Genomic DNA, 17,334 nt, shown 5'->3' with positions numbered 1-17,334 from the left:
TGTTTTAGCAAGCGGGGGCACCCTGGTGAAAGTTTGGGATGGGATGGAGGGGGCTACTTTGATTTATTTGTGTATTTAAATGTCTGTGCAACCCAAATGAGGAGGAAAATTTGGGAAATCAAAGAAAATCTGAGTGAGATTTTGATGTCTTTCCTTAAAAACTAAGGTATGAAAAGCACTGAAGTAAAAGAATGATACAGGCTGGTCAGCCTCACTTTCCATTTGTTGTTGTTAATTAGCACAACGTTGCTATATTCGGATTTGCAACAACACAATGATATTCACATTGAAAAAAAACTCCAAACAATAAAATCCAACCCCAAAACTCAGTACCCTGTCTCAGCTATCTCCACTGGAATTAGACTTTGTCTAAGAGACTAATTTTGTAATAATCCCATTGTAAAGTTTTAAAATGTTTAAAAAACTTTAAATGTCTTAAAATTTTCTCATAGTGTTAAATCAAACTGTGTGGATGTAAATAGGCTTTCAAATAATTACATTTACTCCAAAAGCCGATAATGACATGTTGGCTTTATTATTTTTTTTAAACCATTTCCTTGTATAAGCTTTGCTGACTTAAGTCCTCCACAGTCAGTGTGATGCATGCAAAACCTTGACTGTAGGGAAAAAGGCTCCAAGAAACAGTGGGGAAAAAAGCAGAGAAAGATAAATTCATAGAATCATAGAAAGGTCAGAGTTGGAAGGGTCCGTAAGGATCATCTAGCTCCAACCCCCCAGCTATGGGCAGAGACATTTTGCACTAGACTAGGCTGCTCAAATTCCTTTTAAAGTTTTTTTTGGAATTTACTTTGGTTAGTTTGGTTAATTGAGGAGCCCTGCTGCTGGCAGAGGCAGGTAAGAAGTGTCTGAGAGCGCTGCGTAACTGCACTGAGGAGCAAGAGAGCAGCTCACAAATGCCAACAACAGAGGCAGAGGCGAATGCAAAATCGCCAAGCTGGACTAGAACAAGAGAGTTGTGAGAAGATGGAGAACATCTGTCATACCTTTTGGAGGGACTCCAAGTTTGTCACATGGCAATCTAAAAATCTGCCTTTGCTTGTGCAGGCCTTCACCAGCAAATGCTTTGTTTAAGGTCAAACAAGGAATCCTACAGAGTGATCTGCCTGCTGCTTTCCTAAAACTAACCTCTCTAAAATGATAAACTGAGTTCAATGAGGAGGGCTGAAGTACCCTCTCAGACAGCCTCTCCTGCTCTTCTAGATCTCTTGAAGTCTCTCATTTATTAATTCCTGCTCTATTTCATTTACTTGCACAGAGATCAAGCACCCTCCCACCTCTTCTTGCAATCCACCTCATGGATCTGCCTCTTCCTGCCCACAGACAACCCAACCTGATGATCTGTCTGAGGCATGAAGAGGAGAACAGAACAGGCAACGCCAGCCCAAGAGAGACATTCCCACTCCCTCCCAGTTGCAGGGAGGGCATTCCAGCACCTGGGGCTGGGAGAGTGGCCATGGAGAAGGAGAAAGAGGGAAGCAGCCAGGGACAGTCCCTCCACCCAGCCCATGGTTGGCTCCTCCCCAGGATGCTGAACACCCCTGGGCCAACACTCCTCACTCTAGCTCCCTCCACTCCTCCCTAACTTTAAGCTATGTCTTTAAAAGAGAGCTGTGGGTGGGTGGATTCTGGTTTTGTGCTTGCAGAAGAATGAATCAAGATGCTTCTAAAATCGCGATTTAACAGCTGCCGCCTCACTCTGGTCCTAACCCTGCCCAAAGGGACTGGAGCTCAGAAACAAGATGGAACAGGGGCAGTTTTTTCCTTGGACGCTTACAAATACCACCTCAGGCACACAGCTTTCTGTGGCTGACATAATCTCTGTAGTGCACCACAAAGCTCAGAGCAGCGAGGATCTCCAAGACCTTCCCCAGGGGATACTGAGGGGACTTGTGAGTTTAGGCAAACACACGTAACTTTAAGATGGAGCCGGCCAAGTTCATAGACGTGCTGTAAGGAGCAGTTGAGGACTTTGCACTTGTCTAGTTTGGAGAAAAGGAGGTTGAGGGGCCACCTCATTGCTCTCTACAGCTTCCTGAGGAGGGGAAATGGAGAGGGAGGTGCTGAACTCTTCTCTCTGGTATCCAGTGATAGGACACATGGGAATGGTCCAAAGCTGCATCAGTCAGCGGAGGCTTAGACTGGACATTAGGAAGCATTTCCTTACTGAGAGGGTGTTCAAACACTAGAACAGGCTTCCTAGAAATGCGGTTGGTGCCCCAGGCTTGTCAGCATTTGAGAGTCATTTGGACAATGCCCTTAACAACATGCTTTATCTTTTGGTCAGCCCTGAACTGGTCAGTCTAGTTGGACTAAATGATCCCTGTAGGTCCCTTCCAACTAAAATAGCCTATTCTATTTGTCATGTTTTAACCCAGCTGGCAACTAGGACCAGGCAGCTGTTCACTCACTCCCCTTTCCCTTCCCAGTAGGATAGGAAGAAAAGGGAGAAAAAGGGAAAAAAATTCAAAACCCTCCTGTGTTTAATAGAATAGTAATAGAAGAGAAAATAGTAATAATAGCAAAAGTATATACAAAAAGAGTGATGCAATATAATTGCTTACCAGCCAGTGATTGGTTGCCCAGCCCATCACAAGCCGTGATCGCGGATTCCTGCCCCCTGGCCAACCCCCATTTATATGCTGAGCATGGCGTGTATGGTGTGGCATATTCCTTTGGCTGGCTTGTCCTGTCTATGATCCCTCTCAGCTTCTATGGGAAGCTGGAAACATCCTTAGCTTAATATAAACTTCAGTTAGCAATGACTAAAACAGTATGTTGTTATCGACATTATTCTCATACTAAATCCAAAATACAGCAGCTACTAGGAAGAAAATTAACTCCATCCCAGCTGAAACCAGGACACTATTCTATTTTACGTGACCCCGAGGAGCGAGGCGGGAGCTCCCGTGCAGGGCAGCACCAGAGACGCCACCAGCAGCCCCCAGCCCTGGGCCAGGCTGGCTCCGTCCCCGCTTTGCGGGATCGATACCGCACAGATCCGTGCCGAAAGCAGAGCAGGGCCCAGGCTGGCCTGCAGCCCCCCAGCCGCCCCCTCTCTCGGCTACAAAAAAATCAGCTTCAAAGGACGGAAGCGCTTTTCTCTCTCTCTCTCTCTCTTTTAAATGCAGCGCTTGAGGTTTGCCTCCTGCTTTGCAAGTTTGCCAGCTGTTTTCCAGGCTGTATTCCTCACGGAGGAAGCCTCGCAAATAAAGATGCAGGAAGGAGCACGCTGCCCCATCAGGGACCAGCCCCGGCGGCAGCAGGCAGGGCTGGGAGGGCTGTGGGCAAGCCAGGCTGCTGGGAGGCTGGTCCTGGCGAGTGGTGTCCCTGCCAGCAGGGCCACCAGGCGGGTGGGGGGCTGTAGGCAAGAGCTGGAGGCTGGGCACTGGGCTTGCCTGCCCATACACACCAGGTAATGGCCATAGGGAGATGCAAGTGCTTCAAGGCCGTGCTGCAGGTTTCCCCAGGGTAGGATAGGACTCCTCGTTTAGTTTTGATTAGCTGCAGTGACCCTGAGAGGGATCAGACACCAGGGAGGCAGGCGCACCCCCCGGCATGGCAGAGGAGAGAGAGGGGACCCCCTTCTCACCTGGACCCCCTCGGCCCTGGGGGCTGCCTGCCTTAACACGTGCCAAGGACGTCAGCAAAACCCTTTCCCCACTCAGACTGGCCTATCAGCACACCGCTTTTTTTGCAGTTTCTGACAAATTCCCCCTTTAGCCTCTGCTGCCCAAAAGAAAGCCTCTGGCCGATGATCTGAAAGGTCCCTTCCAACCTAGGCAATTCTAGGTACAGCTGAGACTCCCCCACTCTGGTATTCGCAGCCTCCATAATGGCCTTCTGAAAACACGTGTGGCGGCAGGGAATCATAGGAGGAGTAAAACCAGTCAATGACAAGCCTAAACATCAGGCTTTTGCACCCCCAGGAGAGCCCTATTTCACACCGCAGAGACCATTTCCCCCGCAGCACCTGCGTATGTCGGTCGCTCCCGGCCGCCTGCAGCAGCTCTCCCAGCAAAGTGCGAGGGGACGGTCTTGCTCCGGGGGGCTCTGCCTTCTCAGATCCCTCCAAACTCCTTTTCTTGGGGCAGGAATTCAAGCTGGCCAGGTTTAAGCTGCCATAGCCCTGCGCAGCCTCTGACCAACACGCGTACAAAGCCTTCCTCCCTCAGCATCTCTTATCTTTCAGAGCAGCAGCTGGACGTTTCCTGTAAAACCTATTACGTGGGGTCATTTACCAAACAAGTTAATTACTGCTCTGGAGGAACGCAAGGAGTACACGGGGAGAGCGTCACGCAGGGAAGGGGCAGCACAGCCCTGCTTCCCGGGCGTGTGATGCTCCCAGAGGAAAAGTTAAGCCTTAAAAACATTCCTGAAAAATTATGATCTACCCAACTGAATGTCAAACCACCAGCAGCTGTTGGGCCATCTTAGGAAAAACCCCTGCAATATTGGAAGTCAATGTGATTTAATCTAAATATGAAACTCTCAATTACAGTGCTATGATGGGGTTACACAGCAGTCACAGCTTTCTAACTACAGTCTAGATGCTACCTACGGTTAATACATTTCAATCACGTTAACTTATTGAAATAGATTCTTACCTTAAAAACATTTGAAATTCTGTGGTACGTGGAAAATTTGGGCCAGGGAAACAACTATAACCATTTGAGCTGAAATAACCAGTACAGTACAACTTCAGAAGTGACACCTTTGACAGTTTAATAATTCTGAATAAAGTGACCCAAAATATTCTCCTAGTAGTCTAATCTGCCATTTTTCATACAGAAGATTTTGCTTTAAAATGCCCGCTAACTTGAGTAACTTTCAATTAATAAAGGAAACCGAGCACGTGCTTAGAGATAAACTATAGCTCTTGAAAAAAAAACCACCACCAGCTTCTAGTTTTACGGAGCTTTGTTTTGTCGCAGCTACTTACTATCAGAACTTGTTTCCCGCAGTCTTTGTAAACTCAGTTAAAACACCTGCAGTCTCAAAGGCAACCTGCAGGACACTCAAATGTGTAAGGACAGCAACTAATTTAAACTTCGTTTCAAGCAAAAACCCCTCCAGAACCTCACCTTGATTCAGCTCCTTGTCAGTATTTGCAGGGCTCAAAAAAGCCTCTCTCCTGTTTTCTATACTAAGAAAAACCTCTAATGCAACTTGATCAATATTTGTTATCTGGAAAGCCACGAAGTCCATCGCTGTCATCTGGGATGGCTTTTTGGATAGTTAACAAGTTGTGTGTTCCCACTTGACACTGCCTGACGTTGCTGTGCCAGATCCGTGGATCAGTTCAGAACTGCTATTTTCTCTCATGTTTGTCCCACAGGCGTGTTTATCAGAAACACTGTATGGGTACATTGTGGACATGGAGCCACTGTGGCATTTTTAGTGAAATAAATGGATAACCAAATCTCCGACAGCAATTAAAATCTACAAATAGTCCCAATGCAGCAGGTGGGTATAACATTTGGCTACCAGAAAGCTAGACTGAACACATGAAAAATGAAACTTAAAACTGCACTTGTAAATACACACAGTCATTTCTTTGAAAGGAACCAGTGTCACTGGTCAGTGGGAAATGCTTCCTTTTACTAGTAGCGTTTTCCTTAAGAATTTAACTATTTAGGATCATAGAATCATAGAATGGTTAGAGTTGGAAGGGACCTTAAAGATCATCAAGTTCCAACCCCCCTGCCATGGGCAGGGACACCTCCCACTAGAGCAGGTTGCTCAAAGCCCCATCCAGCCTGGCCTTAAACACTTCCAGGGATGGGGCATCCACAGCTTCTCTGGGCAACCTGTTCCAGTGCCTCACCACCCTCACAGTAAAGAATGTCTTTCTGGTATCTAATCTAAATCTCCCCTCTTCCAATTTAAAACCGTTACTCCCTGTCCTGTCACTACACTTCCTGACAGAGTCCCTCTCCGGCTCTCCTGTAGGCTCCCTTCAGATATTGGAAGGCTGCTATGAGGTCTCCCCGGAGCCTTCTCCAGAGGCTGAACAACCCCACCTCTCTCAGCCTGTCTTCACAGGAGAGGTGCTCCAGGCCTCTGATCATCTTTGTGGCCCTCCGCTGGACCCATTCCAACAGGTCCATGTCCTTTCTATGTTGATGACTCCAGAGCTGGACACAGTACTCCAGGTGGGGTCTCATGAGGGCAGAGGGGCAGAATCGCCTCCCTCAACCTGCTGGCCATGCTTCTTTTGATGCAGCCCAGGATGCGGTTGGCTTTCTGGGCTGCCAGCAAACATTGCCGGCTCATGTTGAGCTTCTCATCCACCAACACCCCCAAGTCCTTCTCCTGAGGGCTGCTCTCCAGCAGGATAAAGGCTTAAATTGTGGTACGTGTTAAGAAAAGTGGTGTATATATGTAAAATATAATTCATCTATCTCCCCATAATCTCAGATCATTTCATAACCATCTGCCATGAGTTTACGTATTATTATTACTATTTTCTCTCCGCCCTGTGGGGAGATCTCCTCCCCCCGCCTTTTACTTTCAAGTCCCTGAAGCTCTTGCAGCGGTGAGCCTTTGCCCACCAGCGCGCTCACCTGCCCCGTAGCACAAAGAACAGCAGACACTTCTCTGCGTATCAGAAAGCTGCTTTTAGGCACAGGAATGTTCAAACCTTGAATCCAGACTAGTAGCCAGCATAATAACCAGTCTTTTTCAGACATGCTTGTATCGCCTCTCAATTTTAAAAGTTTAGTTGTGAAAAGATAGAAATACAACATCTTTCCAACTGAATAGCAGCAGCAGCAACATTTAAAGATTGCCAGGGTTTTCACTCCAGTGGATGAGTTTTGTATTTCAGAAGAAGAAACTGTATATGCTGTTAATTTCAGAGAGTGCTGTTAGGAGAGACTTAACTGAAAAGTAAAATTACTGAACAGGAATTGGTTCTGTTTTACCTCAAACCAGGACAGGATCTGTTAGATACATAGAGGTCAGAGAACTACTGATAGATACAGCACCAATACCCAAAACCATAGGCTCAAGGCTGAGATCTGAAGCGGACACCAACCAACAGATTATTTCTAATGGCAAGAGCTTTGAAAGAGACTCATTCATTCATCAGGAAAGAAGGGTTGCGACAGTTGTAGTGGTAACGGGCAGCCTTCAAGCCAGCAAGGCAGACTAGAATACAGCCACCAAAAGATTTTAAAAACCAGTTTAAAACATCCTTCAGCTGAGCAGGGAGCTGACAGGGCTCTGCTAAGTGAGTGAGGCAGCACAGCAGAAAGCTCCTCTTCCTTCCTCTTGCAGTAAGTCAGGAAACCAACTTGTACTCAACAAAAATTTGAGAAGACTGATCCATGAGGACAAATGGTTAAGTGACAGACTAATTCCTAAGGACGGAAATTTTATCCCATTACGAGAGCCTTCAGTCATCACCGACAAAGTTATCTACATACACCCAATTCAAAAAGCTAAATATGAGGTTGTCTCTTTTTATGGATCAGCCTCTCCAATGGTGTACAGTTCAAGATTCTACCTTACCTGCCTTTACAATAAGACAAATAAGAGTCTATTATTATAGAGGTGCCTCTAACTACGAACTCCACGACAGATGAGAAAAGGTGCTTCGTCCACTAAACTTTGCTTTTGGGACAGAACAGATGTAGTTCCTTATGACTGTAAGAAACAAAGCATTGTTTTAAGCAATTACTGGTTGTTTATACAGTCAGGAAAAAGAACAAACTCTTCTTTTCCTATGGCTTGAAAAAAAATTACACCCACAGAATAAATAAATAAAAAAGGTTTTTGTTTTTTTGGTTTTGTTTTGTTTTTTAAAGTTAGCAGCACATGTATGTGTGCGGAAACAAGATCACATACAGAGATAGCCAAGTAAGTGTGAATATGAGGGATCTGGCCAGTGGTTACAGTAGAGAGGAATAAGTTTTAAGATTATACAACATCCAGTTTAAGATTTTTTAATCCAGTTTATTAAATATTGCTTTTTGGGGACATGTTTACAACAAGCCCAAATAAATTGTTTAAGGATTCAAAGCAGTCATATTAAAATACAGCTTCAATATAAAGTTTGTCACAGTTTTACAGTATTCAAAAATGACAGACCTGCCTTAAAAAAAGACTATTACACCAAAACATAAGAAAAACAGAAAAACAAACAAGTTTGGCATTTTCATAATCTTTATAGTATAAAACAGAATATTAAATCTATTACCAGCAAGCTGATACTTCAATCTATTACCTAGTCTGAAGTGTCTCCCATTAAAACACACTATACAACAGCACTATACAAAAGTCGTGGTGATACTCATTTGATGAAAGTGCATCCCTGAAAGTTTGCCAGTTTATTAGAGTTAGCTCTTAATAAAAAGGTAAAATTAAAACGTCCTCTTTTAACCGAAGGCTTTGCTTTTTTTTTTTTTTTTTTTTTTTTGCTGTTTTGTCTCACTTTCAGCCTTCTTTTAAAAGTGTCTACGGACGCCCACCAGGGGGCAGCGTAAGATTAACCATCAAATCACGAACGGCTGCAAATATTGTGCATTCACCTGGAACAGGGAAAAGAGACAGGTTAGCATCACCTCACAGACAGGATGTCACTCTAACAACCTCGCGAGGCAGCGCGCTATGCCGACTCCGACCACGCCGGCATGGCTACTGCCCACTACGGGCAGGGGGGGACCACAGATGGTGGCTGCGACTTGCAAATCCCAAGCACCTCCAAGGACGTCGGGATTTGTCGCTATTTTAACTGAAGTAACTCTGGCTCTCCCAGCAGGACCGCTCCCGTTGGTCACGAAATTGCAAGCAGCTCTTAACTTTTAATAGCTTTGGAATGTCAAGTTGAATCTATACTAAAATTTGATGTATGTGGCACTGCGATCCAAATTTTTCTGTATGTTATTAAAGCTCTATGTCTTATAAAAAAACAAACAAACAAAACAACCCACCTTTCTCAAGTTCTATTTCTATTGATTAAGAACAGAAACTAAACATTTCAAAAGACTCAAGTCTGAAACAGCTGGAAGATGTTTTCTGCCCTAAGCCTAGTTTTGGAAATATTTCTAATTCCAAGACTGGGCAAAAGTCAGAAATCTGTTTCGTTCAACCAAATTGTTCTCGCTCTACCCTTGACATCTAAACTGCAAAATAAAATACAGAGCAAGTGGACTTTTGTTGCAAACAGCTGAGGACTAATACAGAGAGGAAAAAACAGTCAACAGCTGTCTGAAGTTCTGAATACCAGCATTTTTTGACAAGAAACATATACACATTCTGAAATAGCTTTAAAAAACAAGTTAAAACCGATAGAAACAGAAGAGTTTAATTAGAACAACAAAAGGTGAAGTATTAGGCAGCTGTGATTTGCATCTACTATTCCTGATAAGAGAATACAGTTAATAGCCACTATCACATCCCGGTCATTGCAGGCTGAATTTTTCGTGCATATTTCAAGAAACCTCCATTAGAAGACATTGAATTTTTTTGCTGAAGGAGCAACAGTGTGAGCAAAGAGATAAGAGCAGAGCCTGTTGGGATGCATTAATCCTAACTGCCAAACTAGGGATTCCCAAGATTATTTTGGGCAGGTCATTATTGCATCAAAGCTACAAATTTGGACTAAATACCATCCACTGGATCACTGAAAATCAGACACTGAAAAATGCTTAAGTCGTGAAGTGCTTTAAGAAATATCATGAGTCCCCTGAGCTCCTCTTTAAGGGTCACCTCCAACATCTGTAGGGACATTTTTTTCCTTACCAGATTCATGTCCACTACATATTGCAGGCTATAGACTTACAGCTCAAGTTTAACCCTATTATTCCAGGGCATTGATTCCATCTCAGTTCATGTAATTATTTCCCCAAAATCCATTTTTTCCATGGAGGCATAGGTAAAGTGATTTCAGAAAGACAGTGTACTCGCAATGAGTCAATGTTTTACTGTTAAACACAGCAGAATGTGTTTGCCCACAGATCTGAAAGAAAACTCTTCCAAAAGAACTTACTTTTCAGGCACTACCATTTTATTAAGAGGAAAAATAAGCTGAATACAAAATACTTTCTCACAAAGAGAGAAAGGTAAAAAAGATACAGCCAAAACAAGGCAACACTGATTATGGGTTACAATGAAAGTGCCAGTAGTATCATACGTGCACGATGGGAAGCCCTGGTCTTTTCTGACTGAAACAGTGAAAAATTCACTTAATCAAGCAATTGCAGTTAGCGCAGCAGAAGAGCTAACACAGATAGGAAAATCCTGGGTACAGCACAATAGCACCACAAGGGAAAGGATATGCATCTGGGATCTCTCATGTACCACTCTTGTAAAAGAAGTCTCCCAGCTATCTACTTCCATCTGTTGGCTCTCCTACCACCTTTCAACAGCAAAGGAAACAAGGTATCTTGTTCTCATTTTTCAGACACAATAATGTAAGTTTTGACAATAAGAACATAGGAAATTGCATTTTAAGAGTTCTCAGGGAAGATCCTACTTCATTTCCAGCACCACCACCCAGCTAAATAAATAAACAAAGAAATAAATCCATACAGACTCATTTTTTTCTTTTAGAAGTCAGAGGAAAGACTACTAGAAATGTCCTCTGCTCAGTTACCTACGTTCTTCTTTACCTAGATAAGGTCCTGCTTGGGGCCACAAACTCTTTTTATATGCATTTTTTCTGTCTATACTCGGCTCCCTGTACTGCACTCCTACACGACTTCAAAACTTGTGTGACAAACAAAAATTGTCAATCTTGATCTATCTAATGATCATCAGAAGACATCTCACCCGGGATGCTCAAGAGCAGCCTTGACAATTACTCCCTAAGCTGGGGTATTTTGTGAAGGGTTTACCTTCAAACACAACTCAGTGCAATAACAAACAGCAAAACAAATACCTAGCCTTCCCCACACTAGGGGAACTCAGTGGGGAAGCACCTTCCAAAAGAAACACCTGAAGTTTAGTTAACGTATCTTGAAATAAAAGTGCTACACAAACAACGGTTCTGTACCACATACAGAACTCCCACAGGTAACCCCACATGCCCTCAAGGCTATTCTCTCTCCTATTTACCTACACTATTACTATATGTTAACCAGAAAATGCATGTTAATCTCATCACAATTTTCAGATATGTATGCATATCCACACCAATTTAAGATAAACATTGCTCATGTTCTAGTAATCTAAATAAACCATCAAGCATAATTAAAATTACCGCATAACAACAAGGTGAATAATTATACATAAGAGAAGTGGAATTCAACCTCTGGATTCACAACTTCAACCTATTTTCACTGGGTTATTGGAAAAAGGCTTTGTTCTTCAGCACGTAATTACAGCAGAACTGAAAGTTATTCTTATGAGCCATCTGTGTATTAAGACCCCAAACCACTGCTTACAGATCACATGCTGCCCAAAGAACCTGCTACTGTTGTTCTATGTTTCAGATACTAAAAAAATAAATAAAAAGCATGACAAACGAGAGAAAGCAAAGCACAATGTTGTTCACAGCGCACTACCTACAGGCCAATGAACATTCAGAACAACCTATTTAGCTCAAGCACTTCACAGCACGTTTGGTAGACAGAACTGTATGCACCTTTGTTAGTGCACACACTACAAAGGAGTATACAATCACTCCAATTACTTTTTAATAATTCACAGCACGTGGACAAGTTGTGATAACTATTTTAACATCCCTTTATATTCTACTGTTAAGTTATCTATTGATAACTTCATAATTAACCATGAAAATTGACACTTAACCATAGCATACTTCTTGTGACTCATTCTGGGCCCGTTTGTTAAAAAGTAGGACTCCTACTGTGCAGTAAGAGTTGGGCCAACAAGAGGTGCATTCTATCATTTTGACAGAACAGCAAAATCCAGCCTGAATCATCAATGTAACCTGGCATAAATGTCTGCTGTGTTGCCAGTACTTGCTATTAACTTATGTATCGCCTATCACATCAGGAGTTTGTAATCGCTAAAGAAGTATAAGAGAGATTTAGTTTTACACTGGAGATTTGTCACAGAAGTCTGGGTGAAGAGAATGTATCTATTGGACATGTACAGTACCTGGTCGTGGTGAATTCAGTTCAGCAAACCTCTTTAGAATATTGCTAACCATCATTGGAGCAGCAACAGAAGAGTTCTGCTGCCTGGGAATATCAGCCTGTTGTGTTGTACCCGAAGCCATATCATAAATAATTGGGACAATAATACTAACAGCTTCCTGTGGGACTGTTGTTTTCTGTGTTAGCTGGAGCTGCAAGAAAAACAAGAACGTGTGTTAAATTGAATGACCACGTAGTTCAGTGCAACTTCCAATACAGTTAAACACTCTAGATCTACAGACAGCATGCACTTCCACCCCATCAGTTTTCAGACATCAATTCTGTAACAGAGAAGTTATCAAGCAGGTGTAGGCTATTTTATTCTCAAAAGCACCCTAAAGTAAGCATTGCCTCAGAGACAACACTTAGGTAGATTTGTGCTAAACATCTCATTCCCTCTACCCTTTTCCAGCACCACTAATGTGCATACTACTTAATAATCTAGGTGGTTTGTGCCTCAAAGAAGAACAAAACACCCAGAAGCTGAGCATTCGAAGATACCCATGGCCCAAGGGAACTGAACTTTAGGATACATCGTCAACATCTCTCTAAGAACACAATACACAAAAACAGTTGCTGTGTTTTTGTAGAAGGGAGAACGAGGAATACCATCTGAACTCATTATAATAAGAGATGCACGCAAATCTAGGCTTCCAAACGGCAGAACATTTTTAGCTATTATGGTTGTCAGATATAGCATGCTTATGTTTTGCTACTAACTGGTGATGATTTCAAAGACATGCAGCCCACAACATTTTAAAACAGATAGCTCTACTTACAAAAAACAACATTTTGGATTTCAGCACAACAGCAGGTGTTCCTGGAGGCGCAATTGGCGGTGCACTGGGAGGAATTGTTAAACAAAACTGCACATTCCATTTCAGCTGACTTGCCTGATCAGGGAACTGTTTAGAAAGAGCAGCACAGAGAAAGAACAGCAAAGATCTCGCATCAGTGACATACATGGCTATGAACTAGGGAAGTATTAGAAAGTCGGATGTGCTTCTCTAGCTACCCTTGCAGATGTTGCCAGGTTTAGCACAAGTCAGAATAACTCTGAAACAACTGAGCATATGGTAAACAAGAATACAATCAGAAAGATTCCAGCCAGTTTATGCAGGGGCCAATTGTACAGTAACACGCCTGCCATTTCTCAAAATCATCAGTTTAGAAGAGAATTTTTGGGAGTTTCCAGGAGAGCTAACAGTAAACTGAAACTTCCTTTATCAACACTAAATAACATTTATATAAACGTTAAGTAATGTAGGTGTTTCTAGATAAAAAAAAAAAAAATGTGGTATGTTTAAATACTAACTGAAGTTGGGTGAACTAAATAGAACGGTTAACTTACCAGCTCAAGTTTCATGATGTGTACGCAGTCCCTGAGGATATGCGTTGGAGCCCCTAGTAATTTTGTGAAGGCTATTAGAGTGTTCGCTTTAAAAGGTGGTCCTGCAACCTAAAGAAAGACACTATTTAGTACTGCCTATTTAGATAATAGCTATATTATTTAATATGATAACCAGCATGCACAGCTGTTACTTTTATGTTTTGCAGCCCTTACGCATGCCAAGCAAAGTCAGCAGAACCACTTAAAACATCAACAGAGATTAAAAGCAATGCACAAAAATGTAAACATTAATGATCTGACTACATACTCTTGTTTCAAAGAACTTCTCCAAAACTTGTAACTCCTCAGATTTCCACTGGCCTGTATTTTCAGGTGTTACTTTCAGTTGCAAGGTCTGGTTGGTTTTGGGATTGAGAGCAACCCTGCACTTCAGTGCCTCCGTCTTAAACATAATTACACCTGGTTCATTGGAGTTTATTAACTGTAGCTGCATAAAAAAAGAAGTATCACATTCAAACAGTCATTCATTAAATACCATGAACACACACACGTTCACTCCCAAGACTCTAGTGATCAATCTGCCCTCTTTCCAGAAAGAAACTTGATATTTATATACAGGTAAAAATGCCTTGAGAATGAAGGTTATGCAAGATTTGGCTTCTTTCTCTGTCAGTGAATCAATGCCAAAGTAGTGAAGAGGTGGGTGTTGTCTGTCCCAAACCCTAAAGTGACATTCATGACTGAATAGTTCAGTTATTGTCAATTGGTAAATAATTTCTTGGGCACTGCTGCCAAGTTAGTGGAATCCACTGTAACCCTGAGGCTGTTCTAGGTAATTCCCAACAGTCATAGTACAGCTATGATCATATCAGTTATCATATTTCACCGGGCCAAACAGGTTTTCCACTTGCAATTTGTGTGGAAAAGAAGCAGAACTAAATGCTTTCTTTAAATTTTGACCCTTTAGATTGCAAGATTCAGAACTACAGCACAAGTCCAACAGCAAACACTTAACGTATTTCAGTTCGTGCTTGATTTCAAAGACATGAAATACAGAAGCATGAAAGAAAAGCTGTGAAGTCATACTCGCAGGTCAATATTAAAACAACCTAAACCATACCGTTTCCTGTTGTATGATCCTCTGAAGATGCCTCCTCATAATAACTGATCCAAGGAATCGCTCAAGAGGGGAGCAAAGATAGCTGCCAGCTAGTCCTGGCACAAGTCCAGGGGTAGGAGAGGGCAATAGCAGAATATTCAAGGCACTGTGGGTGAGGATTGTAGGTATGGATGCAGCCCAAGAGCGCTGAGGTAGTTTACGAGGTGGAGGCATGCTAGTTGGCATTGCTTGGGAACCTATTGATATGGAAAAAGTACTTGCAGTGAGGAAGGATTTAAACTGAAACATATCTGTTCACTTTATTGTTGTCACTCTACAAGACATGAGTTCTCTGGACCAAAGCTTAACCTTATTAAAGAATTTGGCTGCCTAGTGATAGGCAGCAGATAGACAAAGTCACAGAATTAGAGTTTCAACCCTCCACCCATGCAAACAGTTTCAGTAACACCAAAATCTTACTCCCCTTTCTTCTTTCTGCAGCATGCCAGCAGACAGCAGGTTTGTACAACAAACTCAATGAGATTTAAAGACAGCTAAATCAGTCATGCAAGAGCAGCATTACAACTCTATGATGTGAAGTTAGTATTTGGGTAGGCAAATATGCCCATCGCTGCTTTTGTTCTGAAGAATTTTCTCTTAGCATGGAGCTCAATAGTCTAAGACTAATTTTTGCAGTGCAACCTCAAACCAGGACAGGTATCAATCCTGCTGAAGTTTATGCTGTATGATTTAACTCATTTTCCAATTTGTTACAGAATACTTGAGCGAGGACAGAATAAAGGCTTCATTTTCTTAGATATTTTACTGCACAAGAGCAGTAAAGGACTGTTAGGCTGATACCCAAAACTAACAAAAAAACCCCAGAACTAGAAATGTTAAACATGGATGTTTCACAGTCATAACACTGATAAAGAAACCTACTTGTTCCAGCTCGTGGGGAATGAGAGGCATCTGGGACAGGTGAGTGAAGGGAAGGGTTGGCTGGTGACATTCCAGGCATTCGTGCTGCTGGTGACGGACCAGAGACCTGGGGAGATCCTGGCCAGTTCCCTGCACGCTGACTGGGTGACATCATGGTGTATGGTGAACTTGGGTCTATGGTACCTACAGATGTTACAAGACTGTTATTGGTTTTTTTTAAAGTACAAAATTTTCTAATCTAGAAATCTGAAAAAAGGCTTAGCAAAATCTGTAAAGCATGAAAGTGTCTACAAGCTTTTAGACTACATTTTACAAGCGTATTAAAAAAAATGACGGGAGGGGAAAAAAATTTAAAAAATCAAGATACAGATTCAAGGGTTTTCTGGCTGTTTTTTAAAAGGTAAAATAAAATTGAACGTTAAGGCAAATCAATATGTTCAACATGTAACTGGGTCTAAACTAAAAAGAGCTCTTGCCTATATACTTGGACTTCTCCTGCTCCTTAGCAAATGAGAGCCTCAGCTAGACTGTTACTTATCTAATCAGTATCTTGCAGTCATCTCTACAAAAGTCTGTTTTTATACTCCACTATAAAGACTGTCCAGAAAAAGCTTCTTAAAACAGTCTGTTGTATATCCGTATCACTTTGTTCATCTTGACAGTTAAATTGGTGTGCTAAAATTACAATCTGAACTGTTCATTTATTGTGATCTATGGAATGGTTTCCAATGCACTGTGATTACAACAATTATTTTGGCAGCTTTCCAAAAAAAACTTAATAAAGAAAACAACCAAAAGGCGCGTTGCTTACATATATGTATGTCAAGCCAGCAAGACTCTGACAACATTTTCAAATTGCAAGTATTTGAATTTCTAACCTGTTCCGGTTATTTTTCCAGGAAGTGTAAGCAGTGAAAATACATTAACTAAACTAGCAAGAGACAATGCTCATTAAAAGCTGCAGCCATTGTTCTGCTACAAGACCACATGGAATTTCCCCACATTAGTAAGCAGGAAAGAGTGACTGATAGCCAATCTTGAAAATGTTAGAAACACCTCAACGTGCCATGCAGCTACTTTTGACTACTGTTAAAGAGTTACACCCACATGTATGAAAACAGCTACTTAGGCTACAAAACACAAATTTTTCTCAATTAACTTAGGTCTGGCCTGGAAGACTTAATTTCAAGAAGCAAATGTGCTCTCCCTATCAGTATACATACACCTGCCAGTAAAGAACTCACCATGCGGGCTGGCAAAGTTAGCTGTCTGTCCCATTGTGATTCCAAGAGAGGAAGGTGAAGGAGTTGGACCAAAGGATGCTGGTGACGGTGCTCTTAAAGCTCCACTAGGTGAGCTTGCAGCATGCAAATTACCTAATCAAAGACAACATGTCACTCCACATACACATTTCCCATTTTTCTGTTATAATTTTTTCTACCAACTGCAACAGCTATCTACTTTCTACAGAGCCAGCAAACAAGACTCATGAAAATTTGTTTTTGCACTCAAAGGCTTTATTTTGTACATGCACGAGTGTTACATTTTCCAGATTGATTCACCACAGAAAGGAAACTTTCCAAGATACTTGGCTTGAAGAATGGCATTTCCCCCCTGCCCAGCCCTTCCCCAAATTTAAGTATTTTCAGCTGTTGCACTGTAACAGCTGGAGCACAAAGAAGAGCTTTGGTGATGAAAAGCTTTTCTGAAGAAGCAGGTATTTAAAATTAACAGATTTTGATCCGAGCAAGTTTTAAGCCATAAGAATGAAACAGTCCCAAATTTGCATAGCTAAAGATGACAGTTTCACAGAATGT

General features: G+C 42.1%; 1 protein-coding gene across 1 annotated transcript in view; it reads right to left on the bottom strand.

The window, feature by feature from the left end:
* Positions 1 to 8,440: 8,440 nt before the first annotated feature.
* MED14 (mediator complex subunit 14) overlaps positions 8,441 to 17,334 on the bottom strand; it is a 35,975-nt gene continuing 27,081 nt past the window's right edge. Inside the window, exons 24-31 of the mRNA XM_074145278.1 lie at positions 16,762 to 16,893; positions 15,518 to 15,700; positions 14,597 to 14,832; positions 13,784 to 13,963; positions 13,477 to 13,584; positions 12,905 to 13,030; positions 12,088 to 12,277; positions 8,441 to 8,552 (exon numbers count right to left, since the gene is read on the bottom strand). Of these exons, the coding sequence (XP_074001379.1) occupies positions 8,479 to 8,552; positions 12,088 to 12,277; positions 12,905 to 13,030; positions 13,477 to 13,584; positions 13,784 to 13,963; positions 14,597 to 14,832; positions 15,518 to 15,700; positions 16,762 to 16,893 (1,229 nt within the window). The 3' untranslated portion in view covers positions 8,441 to 8,478. The remainder of the gene's footprint in view (positions 8,553 to 12,087; positions 12,278 to 12,904; positions 13,031 to 13,476; positions 13,585 to 13,783; positions 13,964 to 14,596; positions 14,833 to 15,517; positions 15,701 to 16,761; positions 16,894 to 17,334) is intronic.

The sequence above is a fragment of the Numenius arquata genome, chromosome 1 (assembly GCF_964106895.1).
Source record: "Numenius arquata chromosome 1, bNumArq3.hap1.1, whole genome shotgun sequence".
Lineage (NCBI taxonomy): Eukaryota > Metazoa > Chordata > Aves > Charadriiformes > Scolopacidae > Numenius > Numenius arquata.
This window is presented reverse-complemented; position numbering and strand designations above follow the sequence as displayed.